Raw genomic sequence first — 24,902 nt, forward strand, 5'->3', positions numbered from 1 at the left:
GTGGTCCAAATGCTTCTTCAGCTCTGTCAGGCTTGGTGCTGGGGAACCTATTCAAGTTCCCACAGCCACCCTCTGGTTGAAGAACCTTTTTCTAATATCCAACTTAAACCTTCCCTGACTCAGCTTTATGTCATTCCCTTGGGTCTTGTCACTGGTCACCAGAGAGATCAGTGCCTGGCCCTCCATGTCCCCTCACAAGAAAGCTTTAGACCACAATGAGGTCTCCTCAGCCTCCCCTTTTCCAGGCTGAACAGACCAAGTGACCTCAGACACTGCCCATATGGTTTTCCCTCAAGGCCCCTCATTGAGCAACAAGGCGAACAATGGGAGGCTAAACAAAAAAAACAAACAAACCCTTTAAACATATAAAATTGGATCACAGACATACACAGAAAAATTAACGAAAAAAACCATACAAGATATACATACCCAGTTTTAAGGCAGAAGGAGTCACTTCAATCTCACCAATGGGCTGAAAGGCAGCCAGCTGAGTTGCTACCTCTGCCTCAAAGGAGTCTGGGCTATTTCTGTCTGTCAAATTCCCATTGGTGCCATCAGTCTTACGGGGAGTTTCTTGTTCGTCATAAATGGCAATCAGCTATCAAAACAAAAGATAATGTAGTTGGTACATTTAAAGCATTTCCAAACTTCACTCTTTAAAAAAAAACCACAAAACAACAAAAAACCAACTTATACTTCCTTTAAAGTACAAAAATAATGATCTTATTTCAGAACAACTAGCAACAAACACACATATTTATGTTTAGATGCATTGACTTCAATATGACTTAAGTACATGCTTCAGCACTGCCCTGTGCTGACACACATTTCTCAGAGTTAGCATGCTACCATTAGTGAGCATTTTGCATTATTTCAAAACACTTAGAGATGAGCATGTTTAAAAACACAGAACAGCATTTAATTCTTCGGGGTAGAGGGTGTTATTAAGTCTAAAAAGTTTTAGTGCTATTGACTGACATGCTGCACAAAGGTAACACAACCACAGAAGCTGCACTGAGCGAGCAGATGCACGTTTTATTTGTAAGAACATAATAACTACATTCCAAGGACAAGATCCATCCAGCACAGTGACAGAGCATGAGGCCTCTCTAGCCTCTAGCATAGGCCTCTCCAATCTGTGTCTCTGTAAGGATGAAAGTTGCTTGGTCCAGCACAGTGCACATACATCCAGCATTTCTCTACCCACCACAGATCTGTCCCTTCCTCCCATCCTGCCCTGAAAGCCTGGACTGGGTACACGGTTCTGAAAAGTGTCACTCAGTCACTGGCTCTTACACCACTCCTGGAACATGGGAAGACTCCAAAGTCTGTTGTCTAAGGTCATGCCAATGTGGCCATGAAAATGATAAAAAAACACCAGAATAGTTATTTTTTGCTTCTGTTAACCAGGCCTTTCACAAAGATCGTCCTTTGGTCTCTATTAATGTCAAGTGATGAGGCAGTGGTTATGCAGCCTCATTAAGAAGTGACACGCACATGCAGCTGGGTGTGAATTGTATTAAGGTTCCAGGAAAACAGTTAAGCATGTTACAGCTCTGGGAAAACAAACCAAAATATGATTAAAATGGAATAGAAGACATGATATTTTCAACTCTGGGATGCTTGGCACTCCAGAGTCCTCTCCAAAAGCAGAGGAGGTAAGAGCAGCAGTTCAAGTGTTTTACCTACCCCACCACCTGACATGACATAGTTCTTGTGCCATTTAAATGGCAAACACTTTGCCTAAGGTGCTAATTTATTTTACTTTTTCTGAACCCCTTCAGATTATCCTACTGTTTTCCCAGCTAATCATGAAAAATACCACAACAGATACAACTGGTTAGGCGACATCAAGATATACACAGAAACAAGTTTAAAGGATTGATTTACTACTTTTTCTCTCTCTGTGTTATTTTAAGGTATGCATATGCTCTCTCTTATAAAAGTATTAGTACATCAAATCTCCTCTGACACTTCCAAGAAGTGTCAACAATTATATCCTATGAAAAACAGTATACTGAAACAAACGTTTAAACAAACTCATTTGCCCAAGGGAAGAAATAAATGTATGAAGGAAAAGGAAAGAAAAATCCTGAAGTGCTTCTAAAAGGAAGAAACTGACATTTTCAGGTCTTCCACTCATTTATAATTTGGTTGCTAGAAATGTGTCAACTCATATTTACCAAGGCACATTTCAGAGACACACAAAACCCCTTAAATAATTAGGCAGAAAACTTGCTCTCTTTTTCCATGTGGAGCCTGTTTCCTTTCCATGGAACTAAGTTTTTACATCACATGATTTGCTTTTTACTTGTCCAAAGCATACAGAAAAGATTCACTCCAGTAACAAGGACAACTCTTTGTAGTTTTTTCTTGCATAACATGTAAAGTACCCAAGTGTTCACACTGCATTTGTTACGTTCCAAAATTACATATAGCCAAAAAGGCTGACTGAGATCCAGATACGAACAGATTACAGCAATTTTCTCCAGTACCAAGAAACAAATCAAACCCCCAATCTTATTGTATCTTTTATTTGTTTCTAAAATGACTATTCATGTTCCTGCTATTATGGCAGCTCATCCTGATTCAGTGAGTTCCACCAGCACTGTACACCAAAAGGTTTGCTTTCTCAGTCTCGTTTTTGCTGTGGAAATTTAATTTCTGCAAAAGAGGCTTTACTAATGAAGAGGAAATTGGAGATTGTGTAGGACTGTGGCACTGAAAGCACTTTAGGTAATAGCAGAATACAAAGTTCATTTGAGCAGCTATAGTGTAGAATGGAACAAATGGAACTCAGTTGTGATTTGATGGGAACAACTGAATTCCTCAACCAGATGCAGCTGAGTTTCCCCTTGGTTTCACACTAGAGAAATCTTATTAAATGCTGTATTAGTTTGGAGTATTCCACTCTTATTGCCTCGGGATGTTGCAGAGGTGAAAAGTAGGAATTGGTTAAAAGAAAATTAGACAAAGTCATGGAAAACACCAGGAAGAACAGTTAAATACATAGATACAAGCACCACCTCAGCCTCAGAAACCTCCAAAATATGTAGTAGTACAAACCAGAAGGGCAAACCAGGACAAACTGACGCTAAAATTGCTCTACTTCTCTGCGCTTTCTGCAAGTATTTTCTACTGTTCACAGGCAGAGACTAGGGCAGCAGCCATGTACCATCACATACTGTGGGTTTCAAAGCACCACACCTTTCCTCAGTCCTCTAAAGTTCAAATGAATCTTGTGCAGAAATGAAAACACAGAATTATTTTAACAGGCAAGTCAGGTGACAGACTCCTAACGCTGTCAGATATGGTGGGCACCTGGCTACCTGCCAGCCCCGAGAGGCTGACCACAGCACAGCCATTCCCCTGCACTCCCAGCAAGGCCGCTCCTGATCGTCCCCACGGTCACCTCCCCAGGGCGGGTGGCCGTGTCCCCACAGCTCCTTCTGAAGGGCCCCTCAGTGCAGGGACACGGGTGGGTGGGCACTGCCCCGAGGGAGTCCTGCATTCAGAAGCACTGCCCCGCACAAGGACAAGGCCATCAGTTGTGCCCACCCCACCTACACATGGCCCAGGTTAAAATAAAGTTTTGACTGCAAGGAGAATATCCTCATGTCACCGAGGGTCCCTAAAGCACCTTCCCTAGCACTGGGTGACACTGCCCAAGAGCTGAGGTCACAGATCAAACACCTTCCTTGACACCTGCTCAGAAGTGAGCTGGGTTCAGGCAGGTTGAGGGGCAGAAATCACAGCAGATAGAGCCCCCAGGTCTTCTCCTTACATTACAGACAAGTGACTCCATGCTTCTGTCAGCTCTGCCCCGCGATGCACCTGCCACTCCTGGTCACCAGTCAAGAAGGTTCAGCACGGGGAGACACGCTGGCTCCTCTCCTCCCACCTCGCGCAGCAGAGGCACGAGAAGAGATGACAACACTGCACCCCTTCCCAATTGTATCCACACCAGCAGCACTCCATTTCCACACTCCGAGCCTGAGCAGACAGGACACAGCTGCAAGCCAACACCTGCAATACAGCCTGGCAAACAGCTGGAAGAAGATTCCACCTGAGCCAGACCACATAGGCACAACACCTGCCTGGAAACAGGAAGCTTCTTACTGCTGACATTCTGTGAGTGACTTCTGAGACAAACCCACAGTTCCTTAGTCTACACCCAGGAACTATTTTGACAGATTGAAAAAAAAACAAGGAAAATCTGCTTCTTTGCAGTATGGAACACACCAGTAATTAAGTAACATGATCTTAAACTCCCATTTTTTACAGTGTGGAAAGGAGATGCTACAGTACTGCCTGTGGAGGTAGCAAAGATGTGATGCCTTTCCTCCCCAGCGAAATAAACAGCCATTTGTTTTCTAAAATGTTTATTTAGGAGAGAACTCCTCAGGACCAGCAGCACCTTATCAATAGCAATTCCAACACAAATATACTGCTAATCAATCAAAGTATTATAAATATTTGCTTCAGCCTTTCAAAGGGAATTAATACAATTAAGGTTATGGAAATTAACTACTCAAAAATAATTCTCATAATTGACTTCTCATTTCCAGTATGGAAAATTCTTTAATTGGAAGAGACTGCCAAAATCTTCTGATTGAAAAGAGTTTCAGTATGCATTAAGAAATCCCCACAAACATATCAATAAAACAACACCACTACTTGCAACACTAGCTTATTATTTACCAGTTCAGTATTTACAAAGATTGATAACTCAGTGGGTCAGCTGACTGGGGTTTTCTTAACACAGCAAAATATCACTGTAGGCATTTTTAAATTGAGAATTTTGTACAGTTTTGTACACTTGCTGTAGTCAGGCATCTCTTTTTTAAAGGTTATTTAAAGAACATGAATATTTATTGTGAAAGAGAGACACATTCCTGTATAGGTGAAATGGTCCCACAACCATTATTACTGTCATTGCAGTATCTATTAACATCCTACCAGTTACACAGAAAAATAAATAAATTACCAAAATTTAGTACTTATTCATCATTTCTGATTACTAAACTCTCTCTACCAATACTGAGATAATCACACCACAAGGCAGCAATAACTAACACTTCCATTTTATTTGCATTTTGGTGGTATCTTATAACAAAGCACCGTGATACTGCCAAACTTTAACTTTGCATGCTGCCCTGTGGCACAGTTCTTCCAATACTTTACTGATATTTCAATTGCAAAGCCTGCAGAAAAGTAAAACAAGATTATGTAGAAATGATATGAGTCCATTCCCCGACACACTCATTGGATTAAGATCCAGCAAAGGGCACACACTGCAGCCCTGCCTCCCTGGGCGCTGGGAGAGACATGACACACACAAGAGGCAGCTAAAGAAGGGCTTCCAAATTCATACTGCAACAATTTTGTTTCAGTCCTTGCAAATTAATCTTAATTAAACATAACTTCATGGAGTTTCTGAATTCTAAAGAAAAATATCCTCACCTTTGAAGAAACAGCAGTGATTTAAGGCACTTGTTTGTTGAGTCAGAAACAGCTGACTTTACACTGCCCTATACACCATTTTAAATAAAAGGCTTCATAATTATTCTCTTCAAACTACACTGTTGACAACTAGATTATTGTTAATAAGGTTAAAACCTGTATATTTTACTAGCTTTTCTGTACTAAATTAGAAAATAGACACCACTACCTCCCATCTGACCCCAAACACCAGGCATTTACATGAAGTACTAAGGAAGAAATGGCAAAATATAAGCTTGTTTGCAATTAAATTAATCAGCTTTCAATTACTGTCAGGATAAAATCACTAAGAGAAGTTCTCAGTCACAGGCTAGCATTGGTACATGATTGAAAAGATACAATTTTCAACAGCTGAAATTATATACTCAAAACCACAAAAAGCAATTAAATGCTCAACTTCAATTAAATTTTTCATTCAAGTTGGATGGGAATTTTTCCTCTTAATTTTTTTCCACATTCACTTTATCTAGATTCTTCTCGCACTTAGAGACAACCAGAGGCAGTAAAATTGTGGATTTATTCCAGACATGTTTGTTACCTGTTCAGATATTCTTTGCCCATGATTTCAAATGTCCATTTAGGAAAAAAAGATTTTTTTAACCATTTCTTTACTTCTGATGACCAGTGCTCCTGTGAGAGTGGCTCTCAGTTGCTCACAAAATAATGTGGCTAAAAAATCCTCCCTTTTTTGTGTTCATTAGTAAAAGACTTTTCACAGAAAGCACCTGAATTTTAACAAAGAGCTGTCAGGAGGAGTGAAAAGCTCAGTGACTATTTCATTGAGCTTCATGGCATAAGGAGAAGTGATGGCTTAAGCTACAGCAGAAACTGATGTTCACATTACCTTGTTCTCTGGTCCCTCAATTGGGGATCTGTAGGACTAATCTTGCATTTATGCCTACACATACATAACAAAGAGACACAAAGATGCAGTGCCTCTGTATGTGACACGCTGATACCAGAACACAGCAATATTTGAAATAACATTTAAAAATAATTTTAAAAATCAGAACTTCAAAGAGTTCGACTTTTAACTTATGTCAAAGGGGACAAGAAGGGGGCAAGAAGACTGAAAGTAAAGTGTACCATATGTTGAACGAAAAAAAGAAAAAGAAGTATTCACAAATACTTTGTGAAAGTTGCTCCAGAACTCTGCAAACCAAGTAATGTAAAATTAGATCTTATATATTACTTATGAAAGAATCCTGTTCAAATGGTTGAAAGATGAAAGCCTAGTAACAGTGCAACATAGAACTAAGGTAATTAGGATACCCTCAAAATGGATGAAAGCGTTATTTAATTTTTCAATTTAAAATTTTCCTGGAGCTCTACAACCTTTCTTCAATATTTTTTCAAAGCATTCTTCTGGTATATACTGATGAGTGTTTAAAATGGTATTCTTGCATAATAGTATGCCTTGGAATTCCTTAAACTTAAAATAAAGGCTGTCAAGGAAAAATACCAATATACACACCATATGGCAAGCCTTCCTTCACACCTACACATAAAAACAAATTACAGATATATTACATGAAAGCTATGGTGATTAGCTCATCTTGTTTACCTACATGCCAAAACGACATACACCAAAGTGTCTTCCAAAGACCACCTGACACTTGTCTTATCCTTGTTATTCAGATTTTTTTGCTGTCCAGAAGCAGCCAAGAACAGAATCCTGCTACACACATACAAACACACACTGGTAGCCTCTGCTCTGAAAAGTTTCCAAGAATACAAAAATATTAAATAGGAAAAGAAGCAGCATGTCTAGCAGCTGCCAGCTCTAGACCCAGCTATTTCAGGAGGAAGGGAAAGGAGCTTTTGAAAGGTCATGAAAAGAAAAAACATTACCTGATTGATAAGCCCTTCTATAATTCCTCTTCCTGTCCAACCTATTCCTCCATGGGCACACGTGACTGTACTTCAAACAATGCAGCTGATTGGGTACTTAACGTTGATATTTGTGTCAAAGTTTGATGAGCCCTTCAAGCATGACTGAGATGTAATTTTTTAAGCCACTTAGTAACTACTTGAGAGCTGTTATGGAGATCCATAGTACAATACAGACATTCCTTAAGGGTTGACTTCGGGTAGCTTCCCTGGCAGATATAAATGCTAGTGCTAAAATGTCAAGGATTTATAATTATGATGGCGGATGCATAAAACACATAAAACAAGCCTTATTAGGGTTGATTGAAGTAAATATACTAAAGGACATTTCTCCTTTCTTCTGTAAAAGATTCATGTTCAATGCTATTTGTAGCCTGTCACACTCATTATGTTTTCATGTGAAATAGCTTCTGAGTTTTGCTAGATAACAAATGCCCTTTGCTTTTATTCTTCCTCTATCCAAGTGAAAAAAACAAATTGAGGAAGGACTGTGGAATGCAAGACTGATTATTTCCTCTCTGCTTAACTTCAAACTGAATACTTTCACCTATTGGACTTCACAGAAGATGAGCTAATTCTGGAGAGTCCATTTAAAATGGCACTATAAAAACACAGATAATTAGTACCAAAGACTGCATTATTTACTAGAATCATGCTTGTCAAATGTACTTATTGGAATCAGTCACTGAAAAGGAAAAATTTACTGTGCCATAAAAAAAGTCAATCCTTAGAAATGAAAGTGACATCTTAGTTACTGTATTGTGAGTAAGCAGCAATGGATGTTCACTCTCATAATATGAACTAAAGCAACTTCATAATATGAATTTTACCTCCTTCGATGCTAAATTAACTGGTTAGTTACAGAACAGCACAAACCCCACCTGACAGAACAATCATCTTTGTTGAGAGAAAACCCACAGTAGCTCGGGATACTCCAAGCCACACATGGTCAACTGAGGCAGGGGGTGGAAAGTCAAACAAGGAGAGCTCAAGCTGCTCCCAGTTCCAGCTGTGGCACAGGCATTCCCACTCCTACTTTCAGCAGGCTCCTTGCCTGGCATTCAGCAGACTTCTCCAGCATTGACCTCTTCTCACACCTTTCCAGATGAAAGTCCTCAGCTGGCTTCAAATAAACTTTGGATTATATAGGCATATTAACATTTTCAGAAATTTAAACCAAAGTAAACTGTGGTGAAGAGACATTATGTCACTTCAACTAAGACCAGAGGGCATAACTGATATTTTTAGGAATTTGCATGGCTCTCCATAGTCTAGGCAATGATTTATGATGCTAAAAAGCAATTTGTATTGAGCACTTCAACCTTCTTGTACTTTCCAGATTCCAGTTAAATGAGGGCCCACAGAACAATTTAGACCAGAAGGGATGTCTGGAAGTCACTGGTCCACTGTTTCACTCAAAGTAGGGCCATACTGGCACTTGGCTCAAACTTAAAGTTAACTTTGGTTGCTCAGAGCCAAACCAATCTTTGTGCATCTCCAAGGATGAATATTTCACAGGTCTCTAGGCATCTGTTCCATTGCTTGACCACCCTTGTTATGCAAAAAAATTCTCTTAACAGAATCTTCCTCATGACCATTTAATGTCCATTACCTCTTTTGTCACCATGGACTTGCAAGAAGGTAGGATGTAGTCAACTCTACACTCTCTCTTATCCTATGAAGTTCACTCACCCTTTCTCTCCAAGTCTCATGTTCACTTCTTGATCTTGCTGGTGATCCTGGGCTGAGCTGGCTTCAAATATGTCAGCATCTTTCATGCACCAAAGGAGACCAAAACTAAATAAAACAGTTCAGCTGTGGCCTCACAAGTGCCAAACAGATGGAATTGCTTCTCTTGGCTACTGTCCTGAGTGTGTATTTAGCTTTCTTAGATGCAAACCTTAGACAAACCTAGAACAAATTCTACCAAGTCATTCTTTGTTATTTTCTCTCTCATTGATCTGACAATATGCATCACGTGCAAAAATATGTTTTTGCTTTAGCCCCAATTACTCAATGACAGCATACGAATTAGCTGTTTGCTTGGTTTAAACAGCTTTGATCTTTTTAGAGGACATTACAGGATGGCGCAATGGAACTTTGGAAGTAGGAAAAAAAAATAGCAGCATAAAAAAATGCTTGAATTGTAAAAGCCATCGGAAAGTGTAAAACCATCTGTACAGCACAACACACACAACAATTTCCATTAGTACCGACAGGCTTGATAAATCTTGGGATGTTGCCACACGTCATGCAGTTCTCACACTGTGTTTCTGTCTGTGCAGAAAAACATTTCAGTATTTACAACTGCCAAGAGTCCTATTCCTACTGATGCCTTGCTTAGTGAGACTGCATTATTTGCCCTGTCTCTGACAGTTTATATGTCAGGCTCTAGAAAGGCAAAAGTAAGCTTACAAAACTGGTTGTCACCTTGATGAGGAAAGGTCTGTCCCTAATGATAAACTAATGTCAGTCTCTCCTAGTTTGTTATTATTTCTGTCAATACACAGTATTCCTAGGCACTTTCTAGTGCATTATAATAAAGTATGCACAGCCCTTTTAAAAAACTAGAAAATAAATACTTTTTGCCTTTCACATAGTGACCTCATTTGCAGAGGCATCATGACCCTACATGCTTCACTAGTAGAAGTCAGCTGACCTTGATCTCTAGCAATCATGTCTCTAAAGAAAGCTCCTAAACATCATATTGCTCTTATGCATAAAATCTGAGACAGTGGAACAGGAGGAGAGGGAAGAGATGTTTAAAAGGAATGCAACAGAAGTATCACCAAATCCCTCAGAATGTATTTAGTAATCGGCTAGTTCACATGAATTGTTTCACCATACTCATTAATAGACGACTACAAAGTCAATCATGTCATTCACAGAAGAATTGTGTTTTCTTTTTCTTAGACAAGCCAGTTTATGAAGACTACAGTAACTGAAGAAGAAACCTAAGAAGTTATGCACTCAGATCATCAGTAACAGGCAAAATCGTGAAATATTCAGAAACTTCAGAAGCAGCGCAAAGGCTCCAAACACAAATACGTATTCCCAAAGTAATTCCCAGAACAGAAGGGCTAGAAAAAATTATTCTGACTTGACACTGCTATGCACCATTACTGTGAAAACAATGAAACTAAAAGTAACATTTCTAGAGACAGTCACATCCCTGGCAATAACAAAAAACCCTTCAGTAAGAATTACTCATTTCAACAATCAGTTCATAACAGACATCGTACTGCTGCCTCGCTCATCATACTCCTTAAAAGAATGATCTACATATTATAAATTTCAGTCATTTTTTACCAACATTAGCCGTCCACAGCCTAATTGCATAGGTAAGTTTCTTAATTTCTTAGTAAACAAATTAAATGTTGACATAATGTCTAAGATCCACAGTAAAATTAAAGATATTTTTAAGGTTTTCTGAGCGTTAAAATTCAGAATTCAACTGAGCAAATTGGTATTTGCAAAGTTAGTAGCAGCTATGTATGTACACGTGTGTTAGGCACACCTTGGACACGAGTGTGTTTGCCAGCAGACAAGACATCACATAAATACCCTTTACCCATGGAGTGATCCCTGCTATTTATATATGAACACATCCTATTAAAACAGAATGCACAAGAAAAAAATAACACTCAAAAAATTACAACAGCAGTAACGTCCTTGTCCCTCCACAACAGGACAGGATCCAAAAGGTAAAACCAAAGCATATTTTCTGTAAGTGATATTATAATTGCTCATTAGATGGATTTTGACACAAGCCTCATTTCTAAGGCACAGTTTCAATATCCTATTAAGAACACTGTTGAACATTTACTTGATGCAAAGTTTTGTGTAACATTTAGCTATAAAAATGTGGAGTGCAAGTCTAACCTCTAAGCAGTGATTAAAATGATCTTAACATTTCTTAAGGAGACTACTTTCTGTGAGAAAAAGCTTGAAAGAAAAGGGAACTTTTCTGTTGTACCGAATATATTGCAATATACTGAGCATTGTTTCTTGCCTACCCTAATTGACTAAAAATTTTTATTAGATAATAAAAAATACTGAAGAATACATTTTACCAAGATGTAGAATTCAATTAATAGAGTCCTATCACTCTGAATTACTGGTTTAATGTGATCCAAAGCTTTCTTTTTCAGGAAAAAATAATCTTCATGCTTAGGGCATAGTTTAATTTTGATTACAGTAGTTTGAATATTCTGCAAAACAGTGATATGTCTTGGGAATAAATTACTTCAGACCATTCAGATCATTACTCAGAAATTTCAAATGTGATTTTTCAGAGAGAAGCTTGTTCATCCATTTTCCACTCCTCATTACAAATGATTAAATTATATTCATAAAGCAAAGCACTTTTATATAAAAACCCTCAAAGTGAATGATATACCAGGCTCCACTTTCAAAAGCAAGCCAAACTACTTAATAAACAACACAATGGCAAAGGCGTAAAATGCTTTCAGCTAATAGAAAATTCTCCTGAAATTTTTCAGTTGTCCTGCATTTTCCAAAATCTTGAACATAACAGTCATCAAAACTGAAGGCAAACAACCAGCTCAGTATTTTAGGCACCTCCAGAAAAGTGATCATGGCTATTTCCTGACCTATCCGTGCTGAGGTATCACCAGACCTTGTAACAAAGAATTCATGTTTTTGCGGCTTTACTGCTAATACTTTAAAGGATTCACAGGAGAAACACATTTGCCTTCCCCACTGCCACACCACCTTGTTATCCAGCGTTATTCAAAGGGCCTGAAATACAGGAATGTTTAAGTTGTTAGAAAAAGCTAAGAACATTGAATCAGTTTTTTGTCAACTTTTACGGAAGATTTTTTACCATCTTTCTTCCAGTGTGGGAAAAGAAACCAATACCATATTATGAGAATGCCATTCCTGCTCCTCTGACTCAGTTGCTGCATGTCAATGCCTTTCTCTCCTTCTGTAGCGATGCCACAATGAGCACGCAGTCCCCTCCAGGTAAGCCCCACATTCATAATGGCATGCTGCTCTTTGAGGCTTCTGAAGCTTTATAAAAGCCAAGGGGGAAAGAAAATCCACACCGAAAAATTCCAGACAAGTTAACAAATATATTAACTCTGCCTTGAATCCTTATCCTCCAGTCAAATTATTTTCTGTCCAAGAGACTCAAAGTGTTTTTTCACTGTTAGCTGAAATCAAGTCTCAGGGGTTTCTATCCAATGTAATTTAAATAGCTTTTTATTAGTAATTCACCCACACACACTGCAGAGCTTGACACTGGTCTTCACACAGGTCCCTGAAAGTCTGTTTACTTCTGACTTAAAGACTTATGTGCCTTAAAAAAAAAAAAAAAAAAAAATCCAAACCCATACCTACAAACATAGGAGAGAAAAAGAAAAAAAAAAAAAAAAAAAAAGCCCAAACCAAAACACAATACATTCCATTAGTGATGAATGGAAGCCATGGCTGGCAAACCCCACTGTTCACTTTGATACAAACTGTAAGAGAGAGATTTAAACAAAACAATACAAAAAAAAAAAACCAAACAACAACCACTCCTTTCTCTCCCAGGCTGGACTTTAATCTAGAAGCTAAATCAGGGCACCACACAGGCTGATAGTGCAGCCTGGTGCCCGAAGGCCAGGCTCAGTTTTGGCTGTTCTCACCGGGAGCTCCATGGCCACACTGACCCAAGGCCAGAATGGCATTTCTGACAGCCTGCCCCAGAAGGTCAGTGCTCACAAGTGCATTCTCCAAGTATCCCTTGCTTGGTGATTCAGGGATTTCAGAAAACCTGAGAAACAAAACAACAGAAATTCATCTACTCTTCGAAGACATTATGTGACAAAGTCAAATCTGCCAAATATCTACTACATGGGATATATCAAAACACAACTCAGTATTGTATGCAGATAAAAAGACTTTTTTTCCTACATTTTAACTCGGAATTAATTTCAAGCAAGTTTGGCTAACACAAGTGAAACACAAAGACATTATAAAAAATGTGACAAGGGATACATATTCTAAACAGAAGTTCTGACCATATTTGTGGTAAGATTTTTATTTTTTTTTTCTCTTTGCATTTTCCTATACATGCTGCTAGGTTACATGGGAACAGCACACAGTTTGGAATTAAAATGAAGTTTGCAGAGTCGTGCTTCCAAGTATGCTGATCCTTCCCTCTATCAGTAGCCTACTAATGACCTGTCAGTACTTGGCCACTTGGCCTCCAGGGCTCTAGTACAGGGAAGAGGCAAGGAGGACAGCTCCATCCTCTACCCTGGGCTCCAGTCCAAAGCCATCACAGTAATTACTATGTTGCTCCATTCTGCCTCCTCTCTCATTCTGTGCTTTCAGACTCTTATCGGAAACTCTACAGCTTCTCTTGACTCATCTGAGGCATCAGTCTTTGGACATGTTCCCCCATTCCACCAGGACTGTACCTGTACACTAATAATTTCCCACCTACACTTCAACCACAACTTGGAAGCATGAGACAGGTAGGCTACTGCATCATCCCTAAGGTAATGCAAATTAGACTAAAAAAAACCAGGATTCCACAGTTAATTCCTACTCTCCAAAGAACCGCTCACAAGAAGCATGTTCCTGAGCAACATTTGAAGGAAACTCACAAGAGGGGAAAGCACAGAGCTCGCCTCATGGAACTAGAGCTTTCTGAAGAGATAAAATTACAAGCTCCTGAGAGCAGTAGATGACAATTCTTGGCAAAGAGTATATTCTAATTTCAGTTTATCTAGGCAGTTCAACTCAAGAAGCAGCACATTCAAAACAAAAAATCATCTGATGACTGCAAAGCAGGGAAACTTACTAGTCTTACTTTTTTACAGCCTCTGAAAAATGACTGAATGCAAGAGCTGAGCTCCATTCACTCCAAGACCCTGAGAAATTTCTCCTGGTCTCATCTACTCTTTCAGCTGCACAGCCTATCATCTGCAAACTGCTTCTGTTCAATACACCAGCTTTAAATTCAAAACTCTTCCCAATACACATCCAGAATGTTTCGCTTTTTTTCCTTAACTAAAATTCATTTTAGTTCTCCACAGCTTTAATTGAACTTCAATTACTAAAACTAGCTTGACACAAGCCATGAAGAAGGAATTAATAGTCTACTAAATAAGAACTGTCACTCAACATTTCCTAAGCTAAATGTAAAAATTAAGACTCTGAATAAATGTATGCTAAGTATCATTGCATAAATATGCATATAATGCATTTTCCTCTTTTAAAAAAGTGTTAAACTTAATGTACAGACATTTGATTGCACATCAACATTTTAGTGGTGATCAATCACTGAAAATCAATGATTATTTTACATAAATGCAGAAATATATTTAATTGAAATCAAATTACTTTAAATACATTTATGTTTACTTTTCAGTCACTTAAGACGTCAGGCAGTTCACTCTATGGTTAGGAAACAGGATCTCAGGACATAACCCACTAACTACTGAAGCATTTTCCCTTCTGCAATCAACACAGTTGTTAAACTGACAGTGAAATGCATGAGCAACCCAAATTTCTCATCCAAAAGTGCATCACTGAGGGTTTACCCACACTCAATCTCTTTACAGATTTTTTATGCCATTAAAAGATTCCAATCCTATTAGAATGCAAATATAAAAGGGTAGAGAGAGCACACATAATACCATTAACATTCAAAGATTTCCTGCTCCCCATTATCAGATATTAATTCTCACATTAACTGATGTTTTGTTAAAAGAAAAAACCAACAAAAAAAAACCCGGAATCCATTAGCAGCTGCATTAAAAGAGAACAAAAGAGGCAACAACTGCTGATGTGATTATGCACCTAACCCCTTCTGAAAGTTTCCATATCCAAGAGCACCAAACAAGCCCTGCTTCAACTTTAATTTCACACCAGGTATGTAAGTACATGCTACTGAAAAATAACCCTGACAGGGTTTCCTGCATACCAGTATTTTTAGCATGCTTTGAACAACAATCACTCATTTTTAGAAGCCTCTAGATGGTTTCCTTTAAGCTCTTTTAAAGCCACAATATGGCATGTCTGGGGGGAAGAAGAGAAAAAGCTTATTTTTCATATAAGCAGCATGTTTCAGTTTCAACTGCACCAAGGTGGCAGGTGCCAGCCAGGAGCCTGCCGGCAGATGGAATAGCCCAGCTCAAGCAGGCACTTGGAACACTGTCAGCCACCAGACCTGGTGCACCCTTCCCTTCACATGCTTCTCTCTCCTGCATATGATGGCACGTGGCGCTGACAGCGGGAACAGCCAGAGCAGCCTGAGACTTCCTATAGGAGAGAGATCCCAGCAAACAGCTACACTTCAGCTACAGGCAGACAAAACAGCACTTGTCCACCCCAGCCTCTTCATGCCCAGACCAACATCAGCAAATTACAGGGGACCCCGAGTGATACATCTTCATCACAAGTTGCATTCTCTCTCTGGAAATCCATGAGTCCAAGATTCCCAGATCAGTAATGTGTAAACAGAAATCATGTAAATTGACAGCACATCTCTATTTAGGTCATATCCCCACTCACATCTGCAACCATTACTCTTCCTCATCTTCAATATGTGTTGACCAACCTGATAAGTCTACAAATCTCCCCACAACAAGGTCAAGGTCAAAACACCAGCAGAAATGTACTAGGATGTGCTGCACATCCAACCAGCTCAGAGCTTCACCAACCTTCAGTAAATCACTCAACTAATATTTCCTCAGGCATTATTAAAAAACACAAGTTAAGTCATCTGAGTCACTAACAGCAAGCAACTTATCTATATTGTGGGTACTTTCTTCCACATCATATGAACATGAAGCCTACCAACCAGTCACAGCCCCTCTGAAAGGTCTGGCACTTCCCCTATTCCCTCACAGATGCTCACATTACCAATTAATCATCACCACAGGGGACTCTCAGCACAGAGGCTAAGGGTTGAATACACTCACTTCAATCTTACTTTGGAACTCTCTCAGTATTTTCCAAATAAACAACTAAATATAAGTTAAATAAATCAAAAAATTCACATCTACACCCTAATAGATAATGCAGCAAAATTACCTGCCCTATAATTTTACTTATTATAGGTAAATATGGGGTAAAATAATTTTAAGGTACCACGAATCTCATCCCCACTTCTAGCTCCACTATCATTATATAGATTCATATGCCTCTGACCACATAAACTAATGTTAGGAAATTTAAAGCATATACAAATACTGTTGAAGCATTCTGAAAAGGAACACGAACAAAAAGCCAGCAGCTCTGCTAATAAACAGGAATTATTTTCTATCGTATTTGATTATTTTTAAAAACCCCAAAACGTTGAATTAATGTCCTACCAAAAGTGTAAGACAATATGAAGAAATTCCCCATATTCTCAGTAGATGATGTGTTAATGTTATTAAACATTTTCCAATTGCATGGAAAAAAAAAAATCTCGCAACAGCTACATTCCAATTCCTTAATTGCAACTGAAGCATCTAAACCCTGCATGTTCTGGAAACTGCACTGGTTTCACCAAGCTTATTTGTTACTAACAGCACACTCACTCTATGCACTCACAAGGGAAGGTCACAAAAATAACCATATAGAAGAAGTACACTGTGTGTATACATACAGGGGTGTGATACATAAGTGTTTCATGAAGACTTGTGAAGTACAGCAGAATTATCCTTCCTACTCCACCAAGAGACATAAATGCACAACAAAACTGATTTATCCAAGATCATACACGATATCCATGACAAACCTGGAGTTCAGCCTACTTCTTGCAAGTCCCTTGCAAGTGAAATTAATTTTTTTCCCTTACTAACATTTTGTCTTAATACCTCAAGTACTTTATGAAGTCTTGATATTCCTTTTCCATACAGAAGAACCGATGTGCTACATCAAATCACTTACTCACGACTGGCCACAAAACCAGTGAAACACCTCAGAACTGAAGTGTGTTATCCACCAGGCCACAACAGCCCTGCAGATCAGTGTGCAAAAGCAGAAAGCAATTTTAACCTGTTCGTTTTACAAGGAAAGAATTTCAACATCATGAGCCATCTTGTTTCAAGCAAACATAAGCATAAATAGAGAGGTATCTGAAATGAGAATTCTTTATTCAGGGTTTCAGGTGAAGCTGCAGTTTTCAAGAACGCAGAGCTCTCACAGAACAGACAAACCTGCCTGTTGTATAAAATAACTTCGTTAGAAACCCCCACCAGGTAACGACTTCCACTTTAATTACTTGCCAAGATGCTTTATTTGGAGCACATAAAGTCTGTCTGCAGAGACATGCAAATATTGTTAAGCAGAATTCACGTGCCCTCCATAAAGCTTGTTTTCCAGCTTCAGATTTCTTTGTGTGGGAACAGAATTCCCATGCCATGAGATGGAAATTTTAGAACTGCTGATTCACTCACAGAAGCTCTTACTCCTAACACCCATATGTAATCTAAAATAAAGACTCTGAGCTGCAAGGCTCATCTGCAGACATGCTGCTAGAAAAAAAACATCCTTGCCTATGTGGCTGACAAGCATACATTAGTCTGAATTTTTTCATAAACTACACATTTCTCAAAATTCATCCATTTTATGACAAATCAACACTACATCCTTTCCCAAATCTCATAATTAAATGCACTCTTTCAAAGGGAGAATATATTTGAACAGCCTCTAAAGCAGTTGGGTCTTTCACAAGCCATCATCACTGTTTCTACACAGCAGCAGAGGAGTACATAGCAGGATTTTGGAGTAGACAAAAACATGCAAAGAAAATGCATAATTCACTAGGTAAACACTAACAAACTTCAATTCCTGAATTGCACTACAGGGACCTATAGTTTCAAGGTCTTCCAGAAGCATGCACTTTTCTTTGTTGGAAAAGAAGGATTTCAAAACATACAAAAAACCCCCCATGACCAGGTAACTGGAAATAAACACATTAGGAAGTATAATTTCAATACAATTAAGGCAAAACCACTGCAAACCTACCTTTGTAGGAGTTAGAAGAGAAACACCTACAGAATGCTCTAGTTTTCAGTAACAGACTACTGGATCTTACTGAAATTTTAAATATTCAGGGCTCAGTTAATAGGAGCTTTGAAAACTGCAGAGGATGTATGAAGAGTTTTAACAGCAAGTTGAAACATTCCAAATGAGGAACTGAAAGACTTGAACACTCCCATTAAAAGTCAGCATATATGAAGTGTGTCCCATGACTTGTCCCAAAACCAAACCAAAACAACAAACACCCTGTATTTAAAAAATGGGGAGGGAAGGGAAGAACAGAAGCAGTTTCTCATAGTTTGATCATGAAGAAGGAATTAAATCATAAGTGACACCATTCTAATGAACCAGAACGGACTATAATCTTTTTTTAGGAAAAGCTATGCAGAACCAACAAATAAAATGTATCAGAGCTTGATAAAGAGCACTGCTTTAGCCTCAATGTTATCTACTGCACATCTGCCACACCACATTATCTTACTACTCAAGCATCATTTTTGCATTCTAATGTAGTAGCTTCATCAGATTAATGCCCAAGACATTTCAGCTGTGTTTCAAGTAAATAAGTGGACATACAGGAATATTATGCATGGCCTGTACCACTGACACTAAGCAAAGAAAATGTGATTAGCACCAAATTGCATCTGACAGGGGAACCAGAAAGCTGTCAAACACAATGACATGGATTCGGTATTTAGAAGGTAAAAGGGGGAATAAAGAAGCTGGCCAGTCTGGCATTGAGACAGCAATAAAACACAACAGCTATGATAAATTAATTCATTTACTTATGAAAAATTAGAGGCTTCAACATGCAGCTCTCATTTATAATCTTGTCAATCTGGCAGAATAAATAAAAAGCCTATACAATGCACAGTGGGATGGAAGGGGGAAGAAACAAAAGAGAGGGGAAAAGAAAAACAGATTTTTGCATTTAGGCTAACAGAATAATTTCTTACATTAAATCACACCAGATCAAGCCTTTGATAGGAGTGACTAATGCAAGGATACATTACAGCAGGGATTACTGTGTTAACTAGAGACACACAGTGCTAAAACAACAGGAAGGCTTGAGATCAAACACTCAGTAGCCACATAAAACAAAATGAATTTTTCACATGAAAGAGATGCAATGACTAATAGTCTATCAAAAGGATACCAGGAAGAGCTAACGGGGCAAAAGTGGAAGTAAACTCAAAGACTGGTCCTTGGGACAAGAACAGGCACAGGAAGGAGCCAGTGTCCTCCTAACAGCTGCCTGGTATGGCCATTAACACCAGTCTGCCTTGGAAACACCTTCCAGGAAAAACAACCTCTGCAACATCCTGCAGCTCGGTCTCTGCTGTGCTTTCCAGGATGTTCTCCTGGGGTCCCCAGGTAGATACAGCAGCTAATACCTCAAGAGCAATATGGATGCATATTTCACATAAATAAGTGAATACTGAGATTGATGCAATAACCAGGAGACGGTCTTTAAGAGGAGTCTTTCAGTGTCTGGCAACTGCCAGTAGGTGAGTTCAGACCAGAAAATAACAAATTTCCTCATAATGAAAAAACTCCCCATCCATATCTTAACGGAACACGACGGGTATCTTACCTATGCTGAGCCACGTATCTTGACCACAACGTGTTTAGGGTACAGTCTGTTCATATACAGCCCTGAATACTGGAGAGATGGCTCCAAAACCCAGCGAAAAGAGCTGCCCAGAAGACAGACTTACTACACATTCACTCAGCAGCAGCCTAGAAGGACCCCAAGAGATCAGGCAGCCACTGAGCCCCAGAAGTCAGTTTTGATGCCCACTGCAAAGGCTGGCATCAAAAGACAACCTAGTCACTAGCAGCATTCTCCCACTTTTAACTACACGTCCAGCTTACAGGGGAGTGACAGACCAGGGCAGCTGAGGCCTTCGCTGACAAGTACAGCAGAAGTCTGTAGCAGCACACAGGGCAGAGCAGGAACTTTAGCCCATTCTCATTTAAGACTAGGACTGATGGCTTAGTCCAAAAATACCCTTCTCCCTATCAAGGGTAGTTCAATCTATGTAACTTTCCTTTTTATCAGCACGCATGTGGGTGGTGGAAGAAAAGAACGAGGAAGGAAAGTGTCACGTCTAAATCAACAGAGAGCCAGGTCTGTGGCACACAGCAGTTTTGTCAGCCTTGTGACTAATGCTAGTGTTACTGCTTGTGTCCTCACCTCCACGGATAAAAACAATTAGTACTGGTACAGGGCTGTTTTGAAATCTGTGAGATATTTAAGAACAGATACTTTCTAGTTCACTTGGGAGAATCAATTAAATTAACCTATTTTCATAAAACTATCAGCCCTCAAGGTTTTGACTTCTGTACCTTTGCCACATCCCTCTAACCACTATGATGATTGTACCAATGTGCATTATTTTAACTGAAACATTTTGGTCTACAAAGTCCTTTGTATCCAATTCAACATATATACAATTCAATGCACATATACATAGAGTTTGACACCTTCTGTTGCAAATCCACAGATTACAAGTGTTGCAAGGCCAGCTGGGGTTTACTTGTGAATTTCTGCAAGATTCTGATTTTTTTCCTTCATTTAAATGTAAGTATGTAACCCTTATGTTTAAAGGACCAGCCTGACAAATCCAGGTTTTATCCTGGCTATATAAGAAGATAAGGAAAACAAAGATGGCCAAGGCTTAACACCTGAGACAAGCCATTAAGCCGGACTAGAGGCATAGTTTATCTCCCACCTGTTCACATTTGGAGGCCCAGTGAAAATTACATGTTATTGAAATAACCATTTATTTTCCCAGTGTTCTGCATCTCCATGACAAAATCAAACCCATCCTGCAGTATTCCTGTAGTGGAATAGTTACTTCATTATCATATGGAAATATTTTTTTTTAATACAAGAGTACAAAGAGGTTTAGGATCAACCAGTACTTCAGGTTCTCTGCCAATTTGTGGCCTACTTTGCTTTTCCATCTCTGAATTTTACCCAACCTTTTGAGAAAGACAATCTTCAAGTACTTTATGATTCCAACACTCAAGGCCTAGAAGAGGGCACTAAGTGACCTGAGGAAGCCATAGGTCAGGCTACCCAAGAACATTTATTAACTGACCACTGAACCTTTCATCAGTCAAATTCACAACCATAACCTCAAATGAATTTTTAATTAGTTCATATCTGATTTTTACAGAGCTTTGAGGGAGACATTTTAAAAGGCTGCCTTGTTTGTATTACTTGCAACACAACCAGAGGACAAAACCACAATTATTAAATGACTGCTACAACTAAAATTTTAACATCCAATTTCAAAATTTCAGGTAATTTCAAGCTTTAAGTAATGAAAAAAATGTGCATATATAGAAGTTTACATGACCTACATGAACTCAGGGTACAACCAGAGTAGGGAGAAAGGGAAAAAAAAAACCACCAGATGCCACTGTGTGATACAGAAGTTACAGGAAATGCTAGGTGCCTGGCTCAATTCCCATACCATGTAACTACCCTTAAAAGCATGTTAGAAACACACTTTCCAGCATAAATACCTTTTTATTTTGACACTACATGCTCCACTATGGAAATGTTGTATTACAGCTCAGAAACATGCCATAAAGGTCTGGGTTATGCTTAAATTTCTTGTACTGTACTCTGGAGCAGAGATTTTGTGTGGTTGTCATTGCTTTTAAGGCACACCACTAAAGAAAACAAAATACCTTACTAAACAAGTATGTTAAAAAATAATTTCTCAAGATACCTACAGCTCAATTGCAAGAAAGTACAGAGCAGATAATTACAGTCCCACTGTCACTGAGAATCCACAGTTGGTCACGATACAAAACATCACCAGCTATTATAACTTGCTTGAGCATTTGTTTTTCAATCGAGATAGATTTTTGAAACATTTTCCTGTTTTCTTTTCATCTGCACTATTGCAAGAGAGCAATTTTAACCCATAGGGCTGAGAGAAGAAGCAGATCACAGACAATACAGCATCGTTGGAACAAGCATTTGGTAAACAAATTTCAAGAGAGGCATGGATATTAAAGTGCACTGCAATGTACTGAATTTCAGTCTAAGTAACTGTTTTCATTTCTAATCCACAAGTTCAAGTACTTTAAGGAACATTTAAGTATTCTGAAATACTTAAATCTGAAAATGTTACAACCACACAAATTTCTATGTTAGTCCAGTAGGCACAGGTTAGAGTCCAGGTCCTGCAGTATTTGACCTACTCAGTTACATTTGGGGAATTTGTCCTGACCTACAGGGGCATTTGGGGAACTGTCTACATCAAAGACGGCTGGGGATTGCAGTTCTGCCAAAACCACTCGAGTAAACCGGCTGACCTCCCAGTAAGGTGTAGCACAGCACAGTCCATTGTCACACACAGCCAATCTCACACCTGCCAGTGCACAGGAGGAAAAATAAACGCACTTGGCACGTGACTTTCTGCAGAGGGTCAAGGACCCTTGCAGGTTGGAGCTGCTCACTGATGCTGTCAGAGGGCATGAAGAGCATCCTCGCAGCACAAATGCTCATCCAAGCTCCTGTGTGCTTGAGCTGCAGCTGCAATCTGAAGCCCAGTGAGGGCAGAGGGGACTAATGGCATCACTAGGGCCCCAAACAGCTTTAACCTTCTCTCTAGCCCAACTCAATATAAATTTCTCTACTTTCACCCTAAGAACCACTTCTTACCCATCCTTGTCCATCACTGACTGCATCCACTGTCCTCTCTCATGTCTCCTCAGCACATACAGCCACAACGATATTAAACAGATGTCACTGATGAGGAATAGGAAAGAGACAACAGGGAGACTACAGGTGTACCTGAAACTGTAACTCAGCATAATCCCTGGTGATTACATTGAAGATTAAACAAAATAGATTATCCCAGTTTTGGGCAACTTTGTAGGCTAATAAACGCTTGGTACTCTAGAAGTTTAGGGTGTAAGGTGGGCTCAGTGGGGTGTGAACACTGCACCATCTTTTTCTGCAGAACACACACTATTAAGCATGCAGTTTTTCCCATATTCCCCAATTCTTACAATAGCTAGCATTATGGCACCAAGGGTGACCTGCACAGATTAATCACTTTGCCTTCAATATAAATGTCTTAAAAAATTTATTCCAGCAAAGAATTTAGAATTTATTTTACTGAAGAAAGGCAATGTGACAGTTCTTTTTTAGAAATGTACTATTATAGGATTAATGATAAGGAAACTGTTTATCTTGTCTGGTTTGCAAACATTTCTTTATATCTAACACAGTATTAGCTAAGAAATTACCGTGATAAAAGTATTTTTCATTGAAATCACATTTATACAAAGTGACTGATAAAACAGCAGCCAAACCAAATATTTAGCTTTAACAGTGAAACACTAGCTGAGAAAAGAAAAAACAAAAAGGAGTCTAAGTTAAGGCTCTCCATCTTCACTTTTCAAGTTGCATCTAAACTTCAAGGAGAAAGCAGTGTTGCACCACTCTCCACTACAGTGAGCAAGCCAAATACCTACAACTGTCAGCAGAGCATCAGCAGTACCTTTTCATTTCTCTACTTTTGTCAGCTTGCATCCAAAAAGCAGCACAACCTTGCTGTTAACTGTCTCTGTTCAGGCCTTCCAATCTGCCTCCACCACTGGACAGCACCTTCCCTGAGTTTTCTTAGGAGCGAAGGAAAAGGTCCCATTTCCTGAGAAGCAGTTAACAACTGAAAATAAGTGTTCCACAGAGCGATAAAGAAGCAGCATAAGATAAAGACAGAAAAAGTCAAACAAGTTGTTTTTTAAGTAGATTTGAATACTCCAAAACATAATTAAAATTTTGATTAATATTTCATAAAATAAGTTTACTTCATCTTATTAAAAAAACTTTCAACCATTTTTTACCTACTTGGAACAATTGAGCAGATACAAACACCTTCATAATGATAATCATCCAACATATAATGCAAAGGATTTAACTTAAGAATAATTCCACTTCACAAATCTGGAATACAGAAATATTTTCCTAACACATTCAGATATTAAAAATCCTTTAAATGGACAAATCTGCCAAAAGTTATCCTTAATACAAACATAGCTATCATAAAACTTAAATACCAACAAGAGCAATTCACCAAGAACTACAGCCTAGGGAATATAACTGCAGATAAATCACTCCTGAGGGCACTCTGGGCACCTGCAAACTTTGGATAAGCTGGTTTACAACACCTCTCATATCATTCACTGCAAATGACCTAAAAAGTCTAACAGAACATATATTGATCTAGCAGACAATACTGGTTACTTAAAAAAATAAAACCATTACTGTAAAAATCTTTAAAGTGTAAGCTTTCTGTAATACGCTGTATTATAATTTATCAGAAAAAAATTGGCCAAAGCATCAGTTATTTTCAGGTTTAGATAAAGTTTGAAAGACTAAGAACACAGCTGAGAAATCACATGCAGCACCTGAAATACATAAATTGTCAAAATCAAACCCCATACTGGTACTAACAGTCTTCTGCCAATTAGAAACGGTTGAAAAA

General features: G+C 38.8%; 1 protein-coding gene across 1 annotated transcript in view; it reads right to left on the reverse strand.

Moving 5' to 3' along the window:
* The window catches only part of PARD3B (par-3 family cell polarity regulator beta), a 391,688-nt gene that overhangs the window by 272,381 nt on the left and 94,405 nt on the right, over window positions 1-24,902 (reverse strand). The window contains exon 3 of the mRNA XM_066322656.1: window positions 430-598. Within this exon, the coding sequence (XP_066178753.1) occupies window positions 430-598 (169 nt within the window). The remainder of the gene's footprint in view (window positions 1-429; window positions 599-24,902) is intronic.

The sequence above is a fragment of the Sylvia atricapilla genome, chromosome 7 (genome assembly GCF_009819655.1).
Source record: "Sylvia atricapilla isolate bSylAtr1 chromosome 7, bSylAtr1.pri, whole genome shotgun sequence".
Lineage (NCBI taxonomy): Eukaryota > Metazoa > Chordata > Aves > Passeriformes > Sylviidae > Sylvia > Sylvia atricapilla.